The 26,137-nt window shown below is 43.7% G+C and overlaps 1 protein-coding gene across 1 annotated transcript in view; it reads right to left on the bottom strand.

Moving 5' to 3' along the window:
- GALNTL6 (polypeptide N-acetylgalactosaminyltransferase like 6) overlaps window positions 1-26,137 on the bottom strand; it is a 1,397,085-nt gene that overhangs the window by 56,736 nt on the left and 1,314,212 nt on the right. Inside the window, exon 9 of the mRNA XM_061132206.1 lies at window positions 19,679-19,900. Coding sequence (XP_060988189.1) covers window positions 19,679-19,900 — 222 coding nt within the window. The remainder of the gene's footprint in view (window positions 1-19,678; window positions 19,901-26,137) is intronic.

Here is a 26,137-nt window from a genome sequence, read left to right as displayed (position 1 = left end):
CCCAAAAAGGTGCCATCTGCTCATGTATTTATGGTGTCTTCTTTCATGTTATTCTACACCAGTTCTCAGACAGAGCTCATAAATATCCTAAGTATAAAACCTGAGTAAAATATTATATTATTGAGGCATTATGCCATTCAAACATGAGAGATATGATAATGATTCCAATATAATGATTTCAGCTCCAGGGTACAAATAAAATAAAATGCTGATGACTAGCTGTGACTACACTGTCACCAGCATGTAGCTATTTCCCCATTGTTACTGTGTTCCCACATCCCTTCAAAGCCAATGCATTAAAAAATCTTATTATGAAAAGTTCTCTATGCCAATCATGGATGTTTGTAAACCATCGGCATCTTGCCATACAGGTTCGTCTTCCCAACCTCCTCCTGCTGTTGCTGAATAATTTTCTATGCATCTTGTCATTTCACCCCTAAATGGTTTAGCAGTCTTCTCTAGGAGAAAAAGAGAGAGAAAAGAGCAAGAGAGACAGAGAGAGAGAGAAACATTTCCCCACATAGCCACAAATTAACAGTAATTAGTGTCATCAATACATAACCCAGATTCAACTTCCCTTAACTGTCTAAAAATGCCTCTTTTCAGTTAGTTTATTATATTCTATTCAGGATCCAAGCAAGTTCCATTTCATGATGTGTGGTTCTTAAGGTCTACAATACTTTTGTGAATATTTCATAATCTAGACTCCACCCCTACCCTGCATGGACTTAGTGAAGAAACTAAATTCTTCAATTCTAGAACTGGTTTCAGATGTCATTTAACTTTCTCTTCTACTCCCCAAATTTCCTGTGGACTGAAGTTTGGTTTAAAAGCTTAGTTAAATTCAGATTTGATCTTGTTGGTATTGCTGTTGCTGTTTTTAAGATTACATCAGACCTAGTTCTCGATTTTTCAGCTTGGTTTCTCTTTTTCTCACCTCCCTTCCTTTTATGAATTTACAACTTTTTGTTTATTTGTTCTTGTTCAGTTGCTCAGTTACGTCCAGTCTTCGCGACCCCATGGACTGCAGCACTCCAGGCTTACATGTCCATCACTATCTCCTGGAGTTTGTTCAAATTCTTATGCATTAAACACCAACCTTTGTCAGCAAAGTGATGTTTCTGCTTTAATATGCCATCTAGGTTTGTCATAGCTTTCCTTCCAAGAAGCAAGCATCTTCTGATTTTGTGGCTACAGTCATCATCTGCAGTGATTTTGGAGCCCAATGTATTTAGTGTATTTTAATTTATTGGGTCAACTTTTTGGGTATTCATAGTGTCCTGTCTATGGCAAGTGGAAACTGTTAGCTGACCCCTAGGTCCTTTTTTGTTTCTGACAAGAATGAGACTAATCATTTTCATGTGGAGTTTATAATATTAAGAGATAAAGCTTTGTTAACCAGCACAATAATGACTAGACATCTGATTGGTATGAGGCTTTTGACTCCTAATTAAAACTTAATTTATAACAGTATTCATGATTAGTCTGAAATGCATTCCGTAGGTAACCTCTTGAGTTTCTATAGTATTTTCTTAGACTGCAACTGTTTACATGTCTGAAGTTACTTGAAGGCATTACTTTTAAGAAAGCTTACAAGTCTGTTCTCTACATCTGCAGCTCCATTCTTTCCCTACAAATAGGTTCATCAATACTATTTTTCTAGATTCCATATATGTGCATCAATATATGATATTTTTCTCTTTCTGACTTACTTCCCTCTGTACAACAGGTTCTTGGTTCATCCACCTCACTACAACAAATTTGTTCCTTTTTATGGCTGAGTAATAGTCCATTGTGTATATGTAGCACATCTTCTTCATCCATTCATCTTCTGGTGGACATCTATGTTAGCAGATGAAAGAGAGGATAGGATGAATTACAAAAATGGGATTGACGTGTATATATACACTACCATGAGTGAAACAGATGTGTGTGTGTTAGTCACTCAGTCATGTCCGACTCTTTGCAACACCTTGGACTGTAGCCTGCCGGGCTCCTCTGTCCATGGAATTCTCCAGGCAAGAATACTGTAGAGGGTTGCCATTTCCTTCTCCAGTGTAAAGCAAATACCTGGTGGGAAACTGCTGTATAGCACAGGAAGCCCAGCCTGGTGTTCTGTGATGAGCTAGAGGTGTGGGGTGGGATGGGGGGGGGGGGGACGGAGGTGCAAAGGGAGGGTGTGTGTGTATATATATAATGTACATACATATATTATATAGTATATGTTTATAAATATTTATATAATATATATTTATATATATATATATAACAAATATATATAATATCTATACATATATTAGAACCAAGCATATTGGTTGGTTCTAGAACCAACCAAGCATATAATATCTATACATATATATAGATATTATATTTATCTATCTAGATATATTATATCTATCTATCTATATATATATAATTATGGCTGATTTGTGCTGTTGTATGGCAGAAACCAACACAATATTGTAAAACAGTTATCCTCTAATTAAAAAATAAATTAAAAAAGAAAAGAAAGGTTACTACTGGGCTTTGTGCCATCTAGGTCCTCTGTAGCTCCTCTTGAACATTTTGGTCGTAATTATTAAATGTTAGTTGGGACTTCCCAGGCGGCATTAGTGGTAGAGAACCTGCCTGCAATGCTGGCGACATGCAGGAGATACAGGTTTGGTCCCTGCGTTGGGAAGATCCCCTGGAGGAGGTAATGGCAACCCACCCCAGTATTCTTGCCTGGAGAATTCCATGGACAAAGGATCCTGGCAGGCTACAGTCCATAGCGTCACAAAAGAATTGGACACGACTGAGAGGCTAAGCAGCAGCAGCAGTTGAATAAATAGCATCCCGACCTGTGTCCTCTTGATCAGACCCTCATTGCTTCCTTCCCTTCTTTACTTTCTGGGACAAAACGTCCCAGCCCATTTTCCTACATTTCCTGCCCACAACTAGGATCAGTCATTTCTTCAAGGATCCTTAGTTCCACTGAGGGGAGAATCTAGTTTAGAGACCACATTGAGAGTTAGATGTGCCTGTGAGATTGGTGTGGAATTGTTTCCAGTCCTCAGTGAACAGAGCTGAAAATTTGTATTTTAGAAAGTGAGGGGAAAAAAAAATTCCCGATCCACCTTGCCGTTTCCAATTCAAGTTGAAAATCCTCTGTTTATTCTGTTAATTTTGTGTTTAGATTTCTTTTTATATGTAGATCTTTGAGGCAAACCTGGTTTTTTTATAACAGGAACATACTTTCAAACTTGTGTACTTGAAAATAATGTGAATGTAAAACAATGTTTCAGAGTTAAAGAGGTCTATTCTATTTACAGTGCTGATTACAAGGTTTATTATTATTTTTTCCAGGTTTATATTTATTTTTGTCTATGGCACTTGGCTTGCAGGATCCTAGTTCCCCAACCAGGGATTGAACTCAGCCCCTGGCAATGGAAGCTTAGCATCCTAGCCACTGGACTGCAGTGAATTCCGAATTACATGGCTTCGATTATATGGAATCAATAAAGTTTGGTTTACCTGTTATGTCTTGGACTGAGAGATGTTTGTTGTCCTATTTTTAGTATGTTTCAGTCCTTTTCTTCTTCATTTACAACAGTTTCTATCTTATAAAAGTTGCTCCTCTGTAGATTGCAGTCTTTGTCATTATAATGTCCTTTTGGCTTTCTTTAACTTTTTAGCTTGTTTCCCCCTCATCCTGCCATGTTTTATATTAAAATAGAAACTTCTGCTTTCTTACTGCTTGAGTTTCCCTGGTGTATCTATGCTTCTTCTTTAATCCTTAGTCTTTGTGTCTTTTTGACTGTGGTATATGTCATACCACAGAGAGTTAGATTCATGCTGTTCAGTTCAGTTCAGTCACTCAGTCGTGTCCGACTCTTTGCGACCCCATGAACCGCAGCATGCCAGGCCTCCCTGTCCATCACCAATTCCCGGAGTTCACCCAAACTCATGTCCATTGAGTCAGTGATGCCATCCAACCATCTCATCCTCTGTCATCCCCTTTTCCTCCTGCCTTCAATCTTTCCCAGCATCAGGGTCTTTTCCAATGAGTCAGCTCTTGACATCAGGTGGCCAAAGTATTGGAGTTTCAGCTTCAGCATCAGTCCTTCCAATGAACACCCAGGACTGATCTCCTTTAGGATGGACTGGCTGGATCTCCTTGCAGTCCAAAGGACTCTCAAGAGTCTTCTCCAACACCACAGTTCAAAAGCATCAATTTTTCGGCGCTCAGCTTTCTTCACAGTCCAACTCTCACATCCATACATGACCACTGGAAAAACCATAGCCTTGACTAGACGGACCTTTGTTGACAAAGTAATGTCTCTGCTTTTTAATCTACTGTCTAGGTTGGTCATAACTTTCCTTCCAAGGAGTAAGCGTCTTTTAATTTCATGGCTGCAATCACCATCTGCAGTGATTTTGGAGCCCCCCAAAATAAAGTCTGACACTGTTTCCACTGTTTCCCCATCTATCTGCCATGAAGTGATGGGACTGGATGCCATGATCTTAGTTTTCTGAATGTTGAGCTTTAAGCCAACTTTTTCACTCTGGCCACAGGACTGGAAAAGGTCAGTTTTCACTCCAATCCCAAAGAAAGGCAATGCCAAAGAATGTTCAAACTACTGCACAATTGCACTCATCTCACACGCTAGTAAAGTAATGCTTAAAATCCTCCAAGCCAGGCTTCAGTAATACGTGAACCATGAACTTCCAGATGTTCAAGCTGGTTTTAGAAAAGGCAGAGGAACCAGAGATCAAATTGCCAACATCCGCTGGATCATCGAAAAAGCAAGAGAGTTCCAGAAAACATCTATTTCTGCTTTATTGACTATGCCAAAGTCTTTGACTGTGTGGATCACAGTAAACTGCGGAAAATTTTGAAAGAGATGGGAATACCAGACCACCTGACCTGCCTCTTGAGAAACCTGTATGCAGGTCAGGAAGCAACAGTTCGAACTGGACATGGAACAACAGACTGGCTCCAAATAGGAAAAGGAGAATGTCAAAGCTGTATATCGTCACCCTGCTTATTTAACTTATATGCAGAGTACATCATTAGAAATGCTGGGCTGGATGAAGCACAAGCTGGAATTAAGATTTCTGGGAGAAATATCAATAACCTCAGATGTGCAGATGACACCACCCTTATGACAGAAAGTGAAGAAGAACTAAAGAGCCTCTTGATGAAAGTGAAAGAGGGGAGTGAAAAAGTTGGCTTAAATAGTTGATCTGAATTTTCTTCTTTTAACAGATTTCTTTATTGTTTGATCTCAGCTATGACATGCTGATTTATTATTTATTTACTGTATCTAGTAAATCTTTCACTGTGTGATTCATTTTCTTTTCTCTTTGTAATCTTTGGCATTTCATATGGTTTGTGGTTTTTTTTTTTTTTTTTTTTTTGTTGTTGTTCTACTAGTTACCTTTACTCTAATATTGTATATAATATCTGAAGGTTCTTTTTTTTTTTTTTTTTTTTGGTTAATGCCTAATTCTGCTCTTTTCTCGGCAGCACTAATTATCTACAATCATTTCCTTTTTATTGCCTCTCCTCAGTGTCTAAATCTAGATGAAAGTGAAAGTATTAGTTGCTCAGTCCTGTCTGACTGTTCGTGACCCCATGGGCTGTAACCTCTGTCCATGGAATTCTCCAGGCAAGAATACTGGAGTGGGTAGCCATTCCCTTTCCAGGGGAATCTTCCCAACCCAGGGAACAAATCCAGGTCTCCCACATTGCAAGCAGATTCTTTACCTTCTGAGCCACCTTTTCAAATGCAGGTGGTATTGTTTTAATCCTAGTTAATGCCTGAGGGAATTTATTCTGCTTTCTGCTTACTTTCTGTATTTGTTTGTTGTGTTATTTCTGCATTGTCTGACCATAAGACATTTACATATCCTTTATCCTTACAGACAGTCTCTGGCTGTTTGATCTCAGATATGGTTTGTGGCCAAGCTAATCTAAACATCTCTTGGTTTTCTGAAGCTCATTCTCTAGTAGGGTTCCTTAGAAAGACTTGAGAAGATTAATCTATGAATTCTAGAATGTTTATAACCTTTTTTTTTGAAAGCCTTCATACTTGAAGCACAGCTTGGTTGGATGTAAAATCTTTTGCTCATGTTTTAATTTCTAACAGATCTTTTACACTGTTCTTCTATTGTTTTCTGGCACAAAATGTTTTTGATTCAAAGTGTAACTTAGGTTTATTTATTTTTCGTTTGCATGTACTGTTGTTTTTCAGTTGCTAAGTCATGTCCAACTCCTTGTGACCCCATGAACTCCAGCACACCAGGCTTCCCTGTCCTTCACTATCTCCCAGAGTTTGCTCAAACTCATGTCCATTGAATCAGTGATACCATCAAACCATCTCATCCTCTTTCGCCTCTTCTCCTGGCTTCAATCTTTCCCAGGATCAGGGTCTTTTCCAATGAGTTGGCTGTTTGCATCAGGTGGCCAAAGTATTGGAGCTTTAGCATCAGTCCTTCCAATGAATATTCAGGGTTGATTTCCTTTAGGATTGACTGGTTTGATCTCCTTGCTGTCCAAGGGTCTCTCAAGAGTCTTCTCCAGCACCACAGTTTGAAATCATCAATTGTTGGGCACTCAGCCTCTTTATGGTCCAGCTCTCGCATCCATACATGACTGCTAGAAAAACCATAGCTTGGATTATATGGACCTTGGTTGGCAAAGTGATGTTGCTTTTCATCTTTTAAAAACTACAACTGTTTTATTGGAAATGTTCCAGTCTTAATGGTCCTCGATTGGTTTTCTGAGCTTATTGTTGTTCATTCGCTCAGTCATGTCTGACTCTTTGCAACCCCATGGACTGCAGCATGCCAGACTTTCACTATCTCCCAGAGCTTGCTCAAACTCATGTCCATTGAGTTGGTGATGCCATCCAACCATCTTGTCCTCTGTTGTCTCCTTCTCCTCCTGCCTTCAGTCTTTCCCAGCATCAGTCTTTTCTAATAAATCAGATCTTTGTTGCCAAAGTAATGTCTGCTTTTGAATATGCTGTCTAGGTTTGCCACAGCTTTTCTTCCAAGGAGCAAGCATCTTTTAATTTCATTGGCTGCAGTCACCATCTGCAGTGATTTTGGAGCCCAAGAAAATAAAGTCTGTCACTGTTTCCATTGTTTCCCCATCTATTTGCAATGAAGTGATGGGACTGGATGCCATGCTTTTAGCTTTCTGAATGTTGAGTTTTAAGTCAGCCTTTTCACTCTCCTCTTTCACTTTCATCAAGAGGCTTTTTAGTTCCTCTTCACTTTCTGCCAGAAAGGTGGTGTCATCTGCATATCTAAGGTTATTGATATTTCTCCCGGAAATCTTGATTCCAGCTTGTGCTTCATCAGCCTGGTATTTTGCATGATGTACTCCGCATAGAAGTTAAATAAGCAGGATGACAGTATACAACCTTGACATACTCCTTTCCCAATTTGGAACCAGTCCATTGTTCCATGTCTGGTTCTAACTGTTGCTTCTTAACCTGCACACAGATTTCTCAGGAGGCAGGTAAGGTGGTCTGGTATTCCCATCTCTTTAAAAATTTTCCACAGTTTGTTGTGATCCACACAGTCAAAGGCTTTGGCAAGTCAATAAAGCAGAAGTAGATGTTTTTCTGGAGCTCTCTTCCTTTTTTGATGATCTGATGGTTGTTGGCAATTTGATCTCTGGTTCCTCTGCCTTTTCTAAATCCAGTTTGAACATCTAAAAGTTCTCAGTTCACGTACTGTTGTAGCCTGGCTTGGAGAATTTTGAGCATTACTTTGCTAGCATGTGAGATGAGTGCAATTGTACAGTAGTTTGAGCATTCTTTGACATTGCCTTTTTTGGGGATTGGAATGAAAACTGGTCTTTCCCAGTCCTGTGGCCACTGCTGAGTTTTCCAGATTTGCTGGCATCTTGAGTGCAGCACTTTCACAGAATCATCTTTTAGGATCTGAAAGAGCTCAGCTGGAATTCCATTGCCTCCACTAGCTTTGTTCATAGTGATGCTTCTTAAGGCCCACTTGACTTCACACTCCAGGATGGAGTCTGGCTCTAGTTGGGTGATCACACCATCATGGTTATCTGAGTCATTAAGATCTTTCTGTATAGTTCTTCTGTGATTTCTTGCCATGTCTTCTTAATATCTTCTGCTTTTGTTGGGTCCATACCATTTCTGTCCTTTATTGTGCCCATCTTTGCATGAAATGTTCCCTTGGTATCTCTAATTTTCTCAAAGAGATTTATAGTTCTCAGCTACAGCCCCTTTAACATGTAGATTCAGGTATTTCTTTGAAGATTTTCTTAAATATAGCTTTATGTCTTTGGTGTCTTTCATTTTTTGGAGGTTAGGCATTCTTCTTTCGGAACTGATGTTAAATCTTCATTAAATTTCTGTTGTTTCAAATCTTTGGTAGACTCCTCAGTCTCTCTTTATTTATGTGATTAATTTCACTCTCCTCCCTTCCAGCCTCGGTTTCTCTTACTGGACTTCCCATGTCTCTGTTTGCTTCTTTGTTTTTTCTAATTCTGCCTTTGTTTCTGAGATATTTTTTCTTTCTTTCATTTTCTTCTCTTTTCATTCTTGAGTTTTCAGCTCTGTTTTCATCTCATCACATTTCACATCAATCCAACTATCTTCTTTTTTTAATTTTTAATTTTTTTGGAGTATGGTTAATTTACAATGTTGTGTTAGTTTCTGGTATAGCAAAGTGACTCAGTTTTATATATAAATATATACACACATACATCATGCATATGCACACACATGCATACACACACACACACACACATAGATAGATAGATATAAAAAGGTGTTTTTTTTTGTTTGTTTGTTTTGTTTTTTAACCACTGGTACCACCTGAGAAGCCCAGAGTGTTAGTCATTCAGTTGTGTCCAACTCCTTGTGACCCTGTGGACTATATCCTGCTAGGTTCCTCTGTTCATGGGATTCATGAGGGAAGAATACTAGAGTGAGTTTCCATTTCCTTCTCCAAGGGATCTTCCCAACCCAGGGGTTGATCCTGGGTCTTCTGCATTGCAGGTGGACTCTATACCGCCTGAGCTACCAGGGAAGCCCATGTGTGTGTGTGTGTGTGTGTGTGTGTGTGTGTGTGTGTAAATCCTTTCTCACATTGTTTTCCATTATTGTTTATCATAAGATATTGAATATACTTCTCTGCACTCTACAGTAGGACTTTATTGTTCAACTGATTCCTTTCTGAGCTGTTTTAATTTTGACTTGCATGATTCTTTCAAGTTTAGATTGTTTTTACATTTCTTTCAGCTCATTTGGGAATCTGTTGCCATTGTCATCCACTTTGTGGCCACATTTGTGGGATGTTGTCATCATCTCTGGGAATTTTATTTGGTTCATTTAAATCTTTATCCTTGCAGGATCTCTGTATGGGGTTTTATTGTAATCTGGTTTTATTTTCCACATACAAATTAGCCATTCTCTTGGGAAGTTCCTCTGTAGGGTTCTCTTCTGTGTTATTACTGTGATGGATTAAAACATACCTCTTTATATCTGTGATTACTTCTCTATCAGGGAGAGCCTGATTCACAGGAGCTTCTGCTTCTAACTCTGTGTTATCTAGAGTCTGAGGGTCTTTCCTTCCAGAAAAGTGAGGCTACCTTTCCAGGTGCTTGTCCAGCATGTCCTGAGGTCCAGCTCAGACACCCCCTTCTCTGGTGTCAGAAGCTTTTGTCTTCCTGGGATCCATGGTGTTTCTTTTTGGATTGCACTAGCAGCAGGTTCTTTTCTTTCCTTTTTTTTTTAGTAAGGTGAGGGAAAGGGAACTGGAAAGACTGAGTCTCTGTCTTTCCAAGAGGGCATATTTCAGAGCATTTCTGAGATACTGCAGAGAGAGATCTAGGGCAGCCGACTGCCTCAGCATCCTTTGAATTCTGGGGCCCCTCACTAGTTTCCTATGGTTTCCTTGCTCTTGTCCTCAGCTTGGAGCCTTTGAGGGAATCTTTGACTTTCACTGACTGTTTGCAGAGTTGAGGCTTTTGTTCCTGTTTTGTAAAGGATGGGTTCCTTTTGGGGGTGAATACTTGCTGGTTTCTGAGTTGCATCTCATAGCACCGTCCACACTCTCCTTCTTATTCCCTACCAACTCTTCATTCCTGCTGATCCCATAACCCTGCTGCACCTGATGTAGTTTCCACTAACCCTGCTCTGGGGTTCCTGGTCACCAGTTTTGTAAGATAACATCCAGGTTGTGTGTGGATTTTCTTTTGTGAGCCTATGTATTTTGTCTGGGCTGTGATTTAACAAAACCGTGCTGTTGCCGTGTTTTTAGCATTAGAAACCCCAGTATATTTTAAAACAAGAATATAGTAGAAATGTTAGTTTTCAGACGTCATATCCTATGGCTTTTCATTATTTCCAGTAGAATAGCAGTATCTGAATGTTAGGATCTGGAACCAAACTGTTTCTTGCCAACTGGTTTGCAATTCTGGACCAAAAAAAAAAAAAAAAATAAAAAAAATAAAGCATGGGCACAGAGCTTGGATATGTGTAACCAGTTCTACATGATGTGGGTCTAGAATAAGACTAAGAAAAACTGACTTGTCCTTCCTGTTTTAGGGATTATCTAGAAAGTTAAGCTACTCTTGAGATTACCTTGTTAGTTTCTCTTTGTAATGTGCCTGACAGATGGGTCACCTTATCTAGACCTTGACCAACTAATAGACATCACGTTGGCAATAGAAACTCAAGAGAAGGGCCTTTTTTTTTTTTTTTTATGGTAGGAGAATTCTTTTATTGTTCTGGCTCTTGTGGTAACACAGAACCATAAAGTATAAAGTTCCTGTTCTCCCCAAAGTGGGGAATCTTCTCTAAATATACCCAGGCTGTTGGAAGTAGACTCGCTCCTCTGAGAAAGAGAGGTCAAATGGTGAGAACTCCATGTGGCAGAGACGTAAGTTAGTGTGGACTCAATTCTCTGATTCGAAGGAAAGCTGAACCTCTAATAACTAAGTATGAAGCCGTGCACTTGTCTATCTAGCCTTGTTCTTTACAGCAGAGACTTGTGTTGTCCATGGAGCTCTGGTTCCTGTGAAATCAGTTTATGAGGCGCTCAGAGGTATTGGTGAAGCACTGGAGAATTACTGGGCTCTTTGTTCAGTGCCTGTTGGGGTAACGCATGGCATCTCTGAGGCCAGGGTTGTAACAGCAGAGTTTTCCAGTGGCTAGTGGAGTCATCCATGAGCACTTTCAAACAGCTGCTCATCAGGTTGGTTTTGCTCCCACGCGCAGCAAGAAAAACACGCCGAGGTGCCTAGGTTTGCAGTGGAAGAGGGATTATTCAAAAGGCCACCAGGCAAGGAAACTGAAAAACAAGCCTCAGATCCGCCTCCCAAAGGCAATCTTCTTCAGGTATTCACTGGATGAGGAATAAGCAGAGGAGCCTGGCCAGGCTACAGGCCATGGGGTTGCAGAGTGGGACACGACTGAGCAACTGCACGCAAGGCCTGGGGCATGGGGAGTCTAGAGAAGGGCCTTTTATGTTACCATAAAAGGGAAGGATCTAAGAATTTGTTATTGATGGGATAAAAAGAGAGTTTTGGAAATCTAAAGGTGGTCAAAGTCAATTCCTTTATCTCTTAAAATTAAAAAGAAGGAATCTAATCAAGTGGATAAAAACTCATAAAGAGATAATTGTGAGAAAACCATCTGTGGAGAAAGAATGGAGGCTTTAGGGGAGCCCACACATGCTGATTTTTCCCAACTCTCAACCCAAGACAGAGACAGTTATGTTTCAGGCCACTCACAAAATCTCAGACTGACTGATGACCTTTAAGCTGCAAATGGAAGGGATGACTTAGGTCTAAGCAGTGCAGTAACTGCACATCCTGGAATTTGGAACAGGGCCAGCCAAGACCTACTGCTACTAGACAGCTCAATTCATAGCAAGCCACTTGGAGGAATATTTGCTCTTGTTCTTAACTACTGTCCGCCTGCAAGTGATAAAACCAGCTCTAAGCCCAATGATGTACCCCTGGCATCTGTCTGCATCTCTTAGCATGACACTAAGTATATTCTCAGTGTTCTTCCAAGACCCCAAGAATCTTTCCCAGTGTTTGCCTATTTTTTCTTGTTTTCCATCAACGTGTAGAAGGTCACTAGACTTTTAAGGCAAGTTAAGGGTGGTTGCTCCTGCAGGGGCCACTCTGAGCTCTCTCCCAGAAGCCAGCTGGGCTTTCTGTGAAAGAATGGCTAGGGAGGGAGTGTTCTTATGTTCCTGGCTTGGAGAAATTATATTGCATTTTTCCATCTGTGCCAATCTCCTGAGGCTGTGGATTGGAAATTCTGCTATAATAATTGAGTGATCCTCAAATTCTGTTAATTTTATATCATTCTTAAAATGAGAAAGTTACCAATCATTGATAATTCAACACTAAAATGAATTCACAATTAGGCTAACATACACTTAAAATTACATCTACTGCTGTCACATAACCCTAAATAGAAAAAACAAAGTTTCGTTTGGCATATTTATAGAAAAGAAGAAAAAAACCTTTCAGCTCTGAAACACCTCTGATTCTATTAGGACATGGGCCCTATTGCCAATGTGGAGACATTAAGATGTCCAATTTGCTCAGCAGGTGATATGAAACTAAAGTCACATTGATTGGGCTTCCTTGATGCTTCAGTGGTAGAGAATCCATCTGCCAGCGCAGGAGACAGAGGTTCAATCCCTGCTCTGGGAAGATCCCACATGAATGCGGAGCAATTAAGCCTGTGCTCTAGAGTCCAGGAGCCACAACTACTGAAGCCAGAGCATCCTTGAGACTTTGCTCCACAACTAGAGAAACCACCGCTATGAGAAGCTCACATACCGCAACTAGAGAATGGTCCTGGCTCGCTGCAACTAGAGAAAAGACTGCGGCAACAAAGACCCAGCACACCAAAAAGAAAATATTAAACAAAAATCACATTTATCATGAAACACCAAGTTTGTCTTCAACTGTAGAGAACTCAGAAAACACACAGTAGATTCTGAAAGAGAATGTACTTCTTATGTAGCCTTACATTTTTGTCCACCTGGGTGCAGAGCTCCAGAGAGATGGACTAGCACACCATGCTGGGATTGTCTGTGCCTGAGAAAATAAATGACAGCTCAAGTTTCATATACTCAGAGGATGACAAATCAGCTCTGAACAGCTGCTCCATTTACAGATCTGGTTCAGACAGAAAGAGGTTGATTGGTAGGGATGGTACTGGCACGGTTGCCGAGAAAGCAGTAAGACCAGTCCTCTGCAGATTACTCCGCTGCCAGCGCAGGTTGTGGAGGTGAGAACACTGGCCATCACTCTCCCGAGAGAAGGAGCCAGACCCTGGCTTCCCCCTCTGTCTCAGCAGCCAAGCTTGCATAGAATTTGTTTGAAAGAGACAGCATCATATTATCAGATGATGCACACCCTAGTGTCAAGCTTCCTTTCCTGGAAGCTGATATGGGGAAATCTAAAGACCTCATGTACCATGAGAGTATCAGAAGAAAGAAAGAGAGTGAAATCAAGCCAGGAGCAGCTGGAGCCGAGCGGGAGAGCTGGAACGGCTCCGGGGGCCTGTCTGTGTGAAGATGCCACCATTCAGGATGACTTGAATCTTGAGCGAGGAGTTTAAATAGCAGCAGAAGGAGTTCGGCATTGAAATGAATTTTTAAAATAAAGGTTTTTTTTTTTTTTTTAAAAGTTTTGCACAATGGCGAGATGACAAACGGCTGTGCCAAGACTGGCACATTGAGGACAGCTGGAAGACACCTGAGTGGGAAAGACGCGCCTGGCTGTTTGACGTCTTTCAGTCCTTTCTGTATGTGAAGATGTGAGATTCTGCAAAACTCTTTTTTTTTTTTAAATAGTGAAGGAGTACTATAAATGGCTATAGCGAATTCATGAATTCTAAGGAGGGGAAGGAGTAAGAAGGTGAAAAATAATAGGAAATTCTGTTTTGTCCATTTAGCATTTTGACACAAAAAGAGACAGTCACTTCCTCTGTGCCTGGTTTAAGAAGAGCTTTCTGATTTAAACCCATTCTCACCCAGATTCTCTGGCACAATATCATGGAAAGTGCATTGCTTCTATATGAAGAGCACCAAGAGATGCTCAACTTGCTACATGACTCAAAATCCCATTTATTCTCTCAGGGCCTGTCGCCTCCTCACTCCACCCACTACCCTGGTGACCGAAGGACAGAATGATGCCTCTATCAGAGGTGACTTTAATCTCTTCTTGCCTTTGGAGTAGGATGCTGGCAGGGGGAGTTTGGAAATTGTTCACACAGAGGATTTTTGCTTTTGGAGGTTTTTCTTTTCCTTAGGATGTTAGAAGAGGAGGTTTCCTATCTTGCAGGACTATGGTTTGGAATATGGTCCTGTCAGTCTATCAGAATCAGTCGCCTGAGATTCATCACTCATACCATCTCTTCCCGGGCAGGCTTCCCAGAGAGGCAGACTCTGCAGACTGGCCAGGGGATGGTGTGGAGACCCTTCCCATGTGGTGAGGTGGGCCAGAGTCTGGCTTCCTGTGGGGGCCTGCAAACAGCCGTGCATGCAGAGGTGACACGGTGTCAGGATCCTCCATTTCTTCGTTGTTTATTCACTTAGTAAGCATTTATTGAGCATACGCTATACATGGACTGTGGTGCTGGAAAAGACTCTTGAGAGTCCCTTGGACTGCAAGGAGATCAAACCAGTCCATCCTAAATGAAGTCAACCTGAATATTCATTGGAAGGACTGATGCTGAAGCTGAAGCCCCAATACTTTGGCCACCTGATGCAAAGAGCAGACTCATTGGATGCTGGGAAAGATTGAGGGCAGGAGGAGAAGGGGACGACAGAGGATGAGATGGTTGGATGACATCACTGACTCAATGGACATGAGTTTGAGCAAGCTCTGGGAGAGAGTGAAGGACAGGGAAGCTTGGTGTGCTGTAGTCCATGGTGTTGCAAAGAGTCGGACATGACTTAGTGACTGAACAACAAAGTATGCCAAACCCTGCTTCTAGCTGCTGAAGCGCAGTCATAATTTAACAAATCAATAGAATCCCTTTGCCCTGGAACTCTAGATAGACGAGAAACACAAGAAATAAGTAGATGGCAGAGCTTGCTGCATAGCGAGGGATGCTGATGAGAAGGAGAGAGCAGGGCAGGGGTTAGGAGTAGGTGAGGTGGGCGACCCCATGTGCATTGCTGCATCATGACAGGGGGACAGCCGGGGAGGCCCCCAGAGAAGACAGTGCTTTTGAGGAAGTGCCTGGAGGAAGTGAGGGAAGCACCTTGGGGTCTAAGGTGGGGGAGCAGCAGGCGACAGGGCTCTGAGGTGGGCTTGTGCCCAGCCTGATGGGGAGCAGCACTGAGCCCTGGAGAAAGGAAGCTGGGGGCCGCCAGGAAGGGATGAGCTCGGAGGGGCACGACAGGGGCTGGGTCGCTCAGGTTCAGTGAGGACTGTGACCCCGGGAGAGCGGAAGGCTGTTGGAAGGTCCTGAGAGAGGCCGTGGCCTGATCTTCCATCTCAGTGGAGAATGAGCCTCAGGAAGGAGCGTGGAAGCAGAGGGATGAGCTTGGAGACACAGGTGACAACCGGCAGAGTCTGTCAGGGAAACGAGTGGCAGTTTATATGCTGTTTATGGTCTGTAATGCACACATCCTTTCCGAGCTGGGTTCCAACGACCAGCGCCTGAAACTGCCTCGGCACTTCACTATTTACCTAGGGTTGGGCTGGCACGGACGAGCAGGGGAAGCCATTCCAAGTACAAGCAAATAAGACAGCAAGCTACCTGCTTCCTGCCGTAGGGCGCCCACCAAGGCTTCTATGTTTTCGTTGCTGGAGCTCTGTGGCTCCTTGCTACCACTGCTTTAAAGTGCATGTGCGTGCGCGCGCGCACACACGCGCGCACACACACACACACACACACACACACACACACACACACACACACAGTGTGTGTTCCCCCTTTCACTTTCTTATCAAAACAGCGAGTGACCTATTACATTTATGTAGGAGTGTGGCCCATGCAGAAAATTAAAGTTTATAGGGAATGAAATAGCCTTTTCATATACTGGATTGGACCCTGCAACAGAAAAGCGACATTAGGGAAAAGTAAAACTGGTGAAATCTGAATAAAGTCTGCAGTTGAGTTCATTTGAGTTCATCTGTGTACTCTGTGCTCTGTGCCCAGCCGTGTCTGACTCTTTGCCACCACATGGACTGCAGCTTTGCCAGGCTCCTCTGTCATGGGATTCTCCAGGCAAGAATACTGGAGAGGGTTGCCATGCCCCACTCCAGGGGACCTTCCCGACTCAGGGATCGAACCTGTGTCTCTTACGTCTCCAGCATTGGCAGGCAGGTTCTTAAACACTAGTGCCACCTGGGAAGCCCAGCAGCACTAATCACTGGGCTTAAATGTGCCGTGGTTAACGTCACAAACATATGATGCTAACAGTAGGATCGGATGAAAGATGTACATCAGACTTCTGTACCTTCTTTGGCAAATTTTCTGTACATTTAAAATCATTCCAAAATAAAGTAATAAACAAAAGCACCCCACTCAGAGGGAAAAGAAAAGCATGAGTGAAACCTTTGAATTTCTTTCATCGATGAAATGGGTCCACAGATATATTCTGCACATTTAGAATTTTTATCTACCATTAAGAAGTAAGTTGCTGTTATGCAATATAGAGCTAGACAATGGTCTTTCCTTTGAGACAGCAGGTCTTTCCTGTTCTTCACTTCATTTCAATTAAACTACATTGCAAATATTGGGTTTTCCATGTTATGGAAAAACTCAAACAAACTTTTTGGCCGACTCCGTGCTCGCCCCCTGCATTAAACGTCCAGGCATGACTCTTGCTCTCCTCTGCTTGGGAGATGGGTATTTTTCAGTAGGATTCACACCCTAAACCCTGTCATTTGTTGATTTCCCTTCCCTCTGCCTTCCCCCCATCTTGAGTCTTCATCCTTGCTGTATGTCACCCCCTCACTAAAATGTCACTAAATGTAACTGGTCCTAGAACTACTTTGCCACCTTCTTCTTTTCTTAAACCTAAACATGACCTTTCTTGGTTTGCTGTTCTGAAGCTTTGGGGAAAGAAATTTGCCATTATATTAAAAAAAAAAATTCTGACATTCTCCATGTCTGATTATATAGACCAGGAATGATGATCTCAAATGTCTCTAGGACCCAGGCCAACCATGTGGCGATATGAGACAGTTGAGACTAACAGATACAATAGATAACCAGTGGGAATCTGCCCTGTGATGCAGGGGGCTCAAACCCGGTGCTCTGTGACAGCCTGGAGAGGCAGGAGGGAGGTTCTCGAGGGAGGGGACATGTGTAAACCCATGGCTGATGGATGGCAGAAACTAACAATCCTGTAAAGCAACTAACCCCCAATTAAAAATAAAATTTAAAAAACTCAAAAAAACCCCACCCCAAGACAAAGAGTAATAGATACAGAAACTGGCATCGCCTACCTGATTTTAAGATGGTTCTCATTTGGTTTTTCCTGCGAAGTTGTATCTTTTCTAGAACCTCAGGGAAATTTCAAATCTGTTTCCAAGTAAGATGCTTCCCCCCACCCACAGGTGCTTTATAAATGCAAGTTATTATTTAGTCAGGCAATGTGGGAAAATGTGATCAGTTGCGGTTTAGGTAGTAATGGGAAGGAATAAAAAATTATGACTGCACAGAGGGAGAAGATGGATGAGATTTTAACCCAGCTGTGAATCAACAGCGATACTGGGAGGTCTTGGAGGATATTCTTGGTCACTAAGGCAGGACCATTTTTAGATCATTATAGAAAGATGACAGACATAACCTCAACCAAAAAAACTTGGGGAAGAAACTTACGTACTTATTGGGGAACAAATTCTTACGTCTTACAGTGGGTTAGACATTGCTCTCTCTGGAGTCTACCTTAAATTTCTGTGGCTGTAAATTAAGTCCCTGGTAGATAACAAAAAGAATACTAGCAGCGTACTATTATTAATATCCCAGGGATGCATTAATGAAATGTTTAAGATGCACTGGAAAGAAAGTGAAAGTGTTAGTTGCTCAGTTATGTCTGACTCTTTGTGACCCCACGGACTATAGCCCACCAGGCTCCTCTGTCCATGGAATTCTCTAGGCAAGAATACTGGAGTGGGTTGCCATTCCTTTCTCCAAAGAATCTTCCCAACCCCAGGATCAAACCTGGGTCTCCTGCATTGCAGGCAGATTCTTTACCATCTGAGCCCCTGGAAAGCCCCAAGATGCTCCGGATTAAAGACCAAAGTACTCACTGACTTAAGCATCCATGGTCAGGACCACATGATGTAGGAAAACATTAGGAGATGGAGCGTGTGGTGCTGGTCTTGGCTCCATCCTTCTTGCCCGTGGTATCCCAGGTCTATAGAGAACGGCATCTCTTTGGGCCTCTCAGCGAAACAAGCAGCACACGGGTAACTCCCTGAAGGAGTCTCCCCGGGGAGACTGGACTCACCCCAGGACGCTCCCCCTCGCCCCTCCACCCCCCTTGCTGCACATAGGCCTCCCCTGCTTTCAGAGCTCCACTAAGTCACAGATGCTAAGCAGGTAAAGACACAGTCTTCCCACACCACAAAGCCAAGGACAACGATGGATAGACTCCTCCACGAGGCGAGACAGTCTGCGCCTGGCTTCCGAAAGCCCAGAGCCTTGGAATGGCGAGAACATCCTGCCCAGTCCTCTGCCATGAGCAGATGAGACCACAGGCTAAATCCACACCATTCCATTTGAATCCCTGCTCTAGCACGCTCTGTCCTAAGGGAACAAGTGGGGCTGAATGGAACTGAACCCATCACAAGAATCCTTTACATGTCCAAAGATACATGCTTTGAATTTGCCAACGGAGGCTTTCCAGTTCTTTCCATTTTAGATCATGAAATAAAATTAAATAGTAGCACTCGGAAGTGGGAAGGTTAGTCCTGATTTAAGGAGCCAATGGGGCTTCCCTGGTGACTCAGCTGGTAAAGAACCCTCCTGGCAATTTGGGAGATACAAGAGAGGCTGGTTCGATGCCTTGGTCAGGAAGATCCCCTGGAGAAGGAAATGACAACCCACTCCAGTGTTCTTGCCTGGAAAACCCCATGGACAGAGGAGCCTGGCGGGCTACAGTCTAGGCGGTTGCAAGAAGTTGGACACGACTGGGCAACCAAACCTCCACCAAGGAACCGATGAGGTTCCACACGTGCCTCTGTGCTGGGTATTCTGGAAAAGTCTGTCCCTGTGATTCTGCCTGTCATACCTGGTTACGAAAGCTGCCAAGCCCCTGGACACCTTATCCTTGCTCTGACAAATAGCAACCAGGCCGTTCGAGGAGGAGGGAGGGATTTTATCGTGGACATCACAGCACGTTTATGTACACAGCAGCACCAGAGACATTTTCATTCTCTGTCAGCGCTTATGGCAGTTTCATCAATCTCAAATCAAAATATTTTCCAGGTGCCTTAAAAAAAAAAATCAATTTTCAGAGTCAACAGTGGCCAGGGGCTCCAGGGGTGAACTCACTGCCCGTCCCCAGCAGCTCCTAGCGAGGCTGAACAGACGCTTCTCAGAGATGGCTTCAGCTGACCTTCACTGACTGCTGAGCCCCCATCCCACCCCCGCTGGGGACGGGGGACACAGTCTTTGTTTTCCCCTGGGGGCGGGGGAGCCGGGCACCTCACCTCCCCCCAGGCTGCGGGCGGGGGCTCCACCGGAGGGTAGTACTTGGGCACATCCCAGGCCACGGCTGCCATGAACCACTTGAAGTCCTTGCACTTGAGCTGTCTGCGCAGCTCCTTCTGCGCCGAGAGGTCCCCGGGGGACAGGTGCCGGTACTCCGGGCGCCGCTGGTAAATGTACTCGGCGAACTCGTCCATCCAGGTCTCTGCCACCCGCTTCAGGTTCTGCACAGGACAGAAGAGTGTCAGTGATGGGCTCGTGTCCCCGTGGCGCAGCCCACTTGCCCTCCAGATGGAAAAAAAAAGAAAAGGAATTAGACAACCTCAGGCGGCTCTGGTGGTGAGTTTCCCTCACTGCCAGAGGTGTGAGACGGTTAGCCTGAGGCCTTGCATGCCTTTCTGCTTCTGGCATGGGGTTTGACTGCTAATTAGAGAGCTCAAATAAATGGGGCAGAGACAGTGAAACACCGGTGGACAAGCTGATCAGCTTTCTCATCCCTGCTGCTATTGCCCAATGATGAATTCTTGGTTTCTCACCCAGAATGACAGGACTTGGAGCTGGAGGTAACAATGTTGCTCTTAGGCATCTGATTGCTTAAACTGATTCAGGGAACAAGCAGGGATCTTGGCAAGAGTGAGGAGGAACCAGCTGTTGTTCTCCCACTCACAGTGAGAGAGCCCAGCAGGACTGAAACAAAGACCCTGGGTTCTGATGGTGCTTTGCACACACGGAAGCCCAGGAGAACTGAGTAATTCTTGGCACAGTGAAGTCAGCTAAGGGGGCACCGAGGGCCTCTGCAGGTGGAGCCATGGGGGCAGAAAGTGGGGAGACTGGCCCCTTAGAGGAAGGAGCATGGGGGCTCACGGGAGGAGGCGCAGCACTTTTGCCAGTTTTGAGGTTGAACAGGTAACTTCTATGCTCTGGGTCTCAGATTCCTCCCCTGAAAAAGGGACATAGAGTCATCTGTCCCTCCATCATGGGAGTGGTGGCAGGATTAAGTAACACCTGGGTTTCAGTAGTCTCGCCTGGGAAATCCCATGGACAGAGAGGAGCCTGGTGGGCTGCAGTCCATGGGCTCACAACAGAGTCTGAGTGACTAACACTTTCACTTTTCACTTGCCTTATTTTAAACACCCAACTGGTGTGAATATTGACCCTTTCCAGCTTCTCATTTGCACTGAGAACATAAAATGAGCAGAAAGGCTGGGAACTCCACTAAGACCCAAGTGACTCAAGTAACTAGGAATGTTTAGGAAGATTGTTTATCATAAAAATTGCTACATGGTCCTGAATGAGACCTGACACGGTGCCTAGAGGGTTTGAAGACAGAGTCTCCAGGTACCTTATTCCTAGTGGAATTGTACCCTTGTTTTGTTTTCCCACTATGCTCACCTCCAGCCTCCCTGGAGGGCCTCTCTGCCATCTGACCTCATTCCCAACACTTGCCACCTCGTCCTCCCTGGTCTCCTTGGTTGGCATGAGTAGGGCTCAGTTAGTCGACAAGAGCCAGAGAAGACATGATGCCGTAAAGACTACTCTGATTTCTTTTTTTTTTTTTTAAGTTTTTTTTTTTTTTTTGATGTGCACCATTTTTAAAGTCTTTATTGAATTTGTTACAATACTACTTCTGTTTTATGTTTTTTGTTCACGAAGCATGTGGGCACTTAACTCCCTGAAAGAAGCCATTGTTAGTTGCTCAGTCGTGTCTGACTCTTTGCCGCCCCATGGACTAGGTAGCCCATCAGGCTCTTCTGTCCATGGGATTCTCCAGGCAAGAATACTGGAGTGGGTAGCCATTCCCTTCTGCAGGGGATCTTCCTGACCCAGTGATCAAACCAGGATCTCCTGCATTGCAGGTGGATTCTTTACCACTGAGCCACCTAGGAAACCCTTTTATTAAGTGGATACATGGCTTAGAAATTCTGATAGCTTGCATGAAAGATGTGTCACTAAGAAATCTGTTTGACATGGGTAAATAAACACTTTTAGACTATAAATTCTGTGAAGTTAGGGGTAGGTATTGTTTTTGTTTTAAATTAAAAGGCCCTTGTACATGTGTGTGCTCATCTGAGCTTGCTAACTGTGGAGTTAATAAAAGACCATATATAAAATGAACATGAGTAAACTCCTAGCTCATGCATATATCTGTTGATAAAGGCACTGAAATAGAAACAGTAGTTTAAAAAACACTGCTGCTAAAGGGTAGATAGATGTTTGCTGCTTTGGGTTTTTGAAATAGAAATAGGAATTCTTGTGAAAACTCAAAGAGGAATTGACCAGTTCAGATGCGTTCAATTGGGAATGGCTGTAAGGGTCAGGATGAACGTTTGCCAGAAACAGCAGCACGAATAAGTGAAAGAGGCAGGCGATGGCAGGTTGGAAGATGGTCAGCAACGTCAGGGAGGCTGCAGGGTCACTGCAGGGTCGTTGACCTGGGAACCAGGCAGGTCGCTTTTGCATTATCACATCCTTTTCAATTGGAAATACTTGGTTGCAGGTTAGGTTTGCTGCTTTCCCAAACACTCCAAAGAAAGCCAGAAGATCACGGACATACTCCAGGGATAAAGTCAAATCATTGAGCCCTTTTTGATTACCTTTTCAGGAGATGGGAAAAGAGAACCAGCACAATAATTGCAAAAACTAATTGCCAGTGTCTCTCTAGCAATGCGTGTTATGTAACCATTTAGACAAACATATGAATCCTGACTGTTCTCTAATGTTCTGATGCCTCGTCAGACAGCCTCCACTGGAGACGCTCTGTTCTGAGTGCAGTTTCCCATCAGGAGGAAACTTTCTGAAGTGTCAACTATTGTAGACAAGGGACAGTCTAGAACAGTCCAGGTGATGGGTGAAATCATGTCATTCTGAAGGCATCATTCTGAAAATAACAAGACACCATGTGACCCTTACACTGTCATTTTGAATTTGTACTTAGTTTTGGGGAAAACATTGGAACCTCAGCTGAGAAATATTTTAAGCAGTTGCAAGAAGCATTTCATTGGCCTTTCATAGATTGTGGAGTAAGTTCACCCATTGCAGAAAATGGAATAATCACATATACGTTTGAGCTCATCAGAATATTTGCATAGAAGCACATATATTTAGAGGCTTCCTGGTGGTGGCGCAGTGGTAAAGAATCCACCTGCCAATGCAGGAGATGCAAGAGACGGGGGTTTGATCCCTGGGTAGGGAAGATCCCCTGGGGGAGGGCATGGCAACCCATGTTAGTATTCTTGCTTGTGGAGAACCCGGTAGACAGAGGAGCCTGGTGGACTATAGTCCATGGAGTCCCACGAGTCAGACACAACAGGGTGCACGAACACACATGCACACACATACACACACCTACTTTCAAACACATGGAGATGATGGAGTAGAAGCAGAGCGGTATTTCTCACTTAACATCATTGGGAACACATGGACAGAATGGTGAAACTGACATCCCAAAACACATCTTGCCCAAGATGGTAATGAAGAGAATAGGGAATCAATGTGAGTGGGCCCTTCTGTCCTGAGATTACATAAGCCTTGGTGATGGTGCTAATATGTTAAAAATAAGTTATGAACAGGAAGAAGGAGGACAGTATGGACACTGAGTGATCTATGCATGCCATCATTCTTCCCCAAACTCTCAGGAGTTGGATGTAAAGGTTGCTTATGTATGTGGGGCCACAGTGATGCTGGGAAAGATTGAGGGCAGGAGGAGAAGGGGGCAACAGAGGTCGAGGTGGTTAGATGGCATCACTGACTCAATGGATATGAGCCTGAGCAAATTCCAGGAGATAGTGAAGGACAGGGAAGCCTGGTGTGCTGCAGTCCATGGGGTTGCAGAGTCAGAGTGAACAACAAAGTATTAGGTGGGATTCCTGGTTTTTGAGATGTAAGTGAAATTGTGTTAATGCCAAATGACGCATTCCTGTCTTAGAAATTTGCATGGCTTCCCAGGTAAGCCAATTCACATGTTCATGCTTCACTTTGATGTCCTGTTCTGAGATCCTTCCTTCCTTCCTGTCATCCTGCCCAGGCTTGCTCTCTGCCCTGGCCATGTGAGCTTTGTGGGTCACACACACACTCTTCCTCACCTTTCAGACAGGTATCTGAGAGATCGCAGTTCTAGTGTTCTCAGGTTTTGGGCTTAAGTCTCCTGCCTCTGGATTTCAGTTTTATTCTTCCAGTGGTCTCAAGACTTCTCCAACTATACAGCATTGATAATCACACTTCTAGGTTAATGGTGAAAAGATTCTCCACCATGAGGGACACCCAGAGAGGTTCACAGAGTTACATGAAGAAGAGGAGAGGGAGGAGGGAGATAGTGATGAGCAGGAGGAGAAAAAGGGGGACTCAAGAGGAGAGAGACAAATCTACGCAGCTGTCTGTTCCCAGAGTGTTCTCCGTGGCCCAGACACCCACTAAGATTCACAGAATTGGATTGGGAAGAGAAGGGGAAAGGAAGAAATAGAGGTGTTCTGAGGTAGAAAACAGAGAGTCAAGATTGGGAGAGAGTAATCAACACACTCCTGAATAAAAATGGGAACTGAATATTGGATTCTTAAATGTTCACAATTTATATCACATACTGAAAAACAAAGATTAAAAATCTAGAGGTTAGACTCTTAAAAATACATATTAAAAACAAAAACACAAAAAATTTTAGAAATATATGAAGTTTGATTTAAAAATAGGGATTCTCTCCTTTTATTTTTTTTTGCAAGGTTACAGTGAAATGAAAATGAAAATTAAGGAGTAGTAGAGGAGTGATAGAGGACTTTAAAAGAAAATAAGAGAAAAAGAAAGAAAAAAACAAGAAAAAAATTTTCTCCTAATTAAAAAAATCATAAAAATCTATGAAAATGAAAGTTAAGGAAGAGTGGGGGAGTAATAGGGAATTTTAAAAGAAAATAAAAGAGAAAAAATAAAAAAGAAAAGAAAAGAAAAAAATTTTTTATTAAAAAAAAAAGGGTAAAAACATATCTAGGAATTTCTCTGGAGCTGGTGCGGGCAGTGTGGGTTTGGTTCAGTTTCAGATAGCTCCTCATTCCAGCTTACAGTTCTCGATATCTACAGGCCCCTTCCGGTGTAGTCGGTGTTACCTACAGGGATTTTAATCTGTTGCCCCGTCCCTTCTGAAGCGGTTCCCTTTGTTTATTTGGCTTCTGTTTGCCAGTCTCTTCAGTGCCTAATTTCCGCCCTGGCACAGGCGGGCGGAGGTGGTCTCTTGCTCAGGTTCGCTAGTTCTGTCGCACTGCGGGGAGGGGCTGGCACTGTTTTCCCCGTCTACGCTGCTCAGGATCCCAGCTGCTCTATATGGAGCGTGCCCTGCGTTGCGTGCGGTTCCAGTTTTCGGGTCCTCCACAAAAGCGCGGACTTGGTTGGGCCTGCGTTTTGTGCCTTCCCCGGCCGGAGCAGCTCAGGCAGCCAGGAGCTTGACAGGCGCACTCTCCCCGGGTGCGGTGCGCCTTCTCCCCTCCGCGGCCCCAGCCTCAGTTTCCACCCGCGCCAGTTGGGTGCATGCACCTTGAGTTTAGCCGCGACCCTCCCGGCAGATGTCGACCATCCAGAATCTCAGGAAGTCTTTGGTTAGAAACTGGAGGCCTGTTTGCAGTGCGGTAGGGGATGCCGTTTTTGGGGGGCTGGGCCGGTCCGCAGCCGGCTAGCTCTTCTCTGGACTTGTTCAGACCCTTTGTTCTGAGCATGGCCGGCAGTGTGTTCGGGCTGGTTAACTTCCTCTCTCTCCTTTGCTATCCCACAGTTTAAGCTGGAATCTCACAAAAGCTCCCTCTGATTGCTCTCAGGGCACTCAGACCCGGTCCTTACCCTAAGCAATGCCGCCCGCTCCTCTATGTTCTGCCCCCACTTGCAGGTGGCGGCTGCGGGTGTCTGGTACTTTTCTGCTGGGAGTTGCTTTTAGGCACGTAATCTGTGGGTTTTATTTTTCCTCCCAGTTAGGTTGCCCTCCGAGATTCGAAAACTTCCCCCAGACCCGCCAGTGCGAGGGTTTCCTGGTGTTTGGAAACTTCCTCTATTAAGACTCCCTTCCCAGGACGGGTCTCCATCCCTAGCTCTTTTGTCTCTCTTTTTATCTTTTATATTTTGTCCTACCTCCTCCTGAAGACAATGGGCTGCTTTTCTGGGCCCCTGATGTCCTCAGCTAGTGATCAGAAGCTGTTTTGTGAAGTTTGCTCTGCGTTCAATTGTTCTTTCAATGAATTTGTAGGGGAGAAAGTGGTCTCCCCGTCCTGTTCCTCCGCCATCTTGGCCCCTCCCCGAGATCACAGTTCTAGACTTGGCAAATGTGCGGGAGAGGCAGAGACGTAGCTGTCAGTAGTAGGATGCAAGCTTGGAGTTGTTTCATATTCTTTTTGTTGTTTTAAAAAATATACATATTTGTTTATTTGGCTGGAATTGGTCTTAATAGGAAAAGGAGTATGTCAAGGCTGTATATTGTCACCCTGCTTATTTAA

This window comes from Dama dama, chromosome 29, assembly GCF_033118175.1.
Source record: "Dama dama isolate Ldn47 chromosome 29, ASM3311817v1, whole genome shotgun sequence".
Classification (NCBI taxonomy): domain Eukaryota; kingdom Metazoa; phylum Chordata; class Mammalia; order Artiodactyla; family Cervidae; genus Dama; species Dama dama.
The sequence above is the reverse complement of the archived record's forward strand: the minus strand, read 5'-3'. Positions and strand labels throughout refer to the sequence as shown.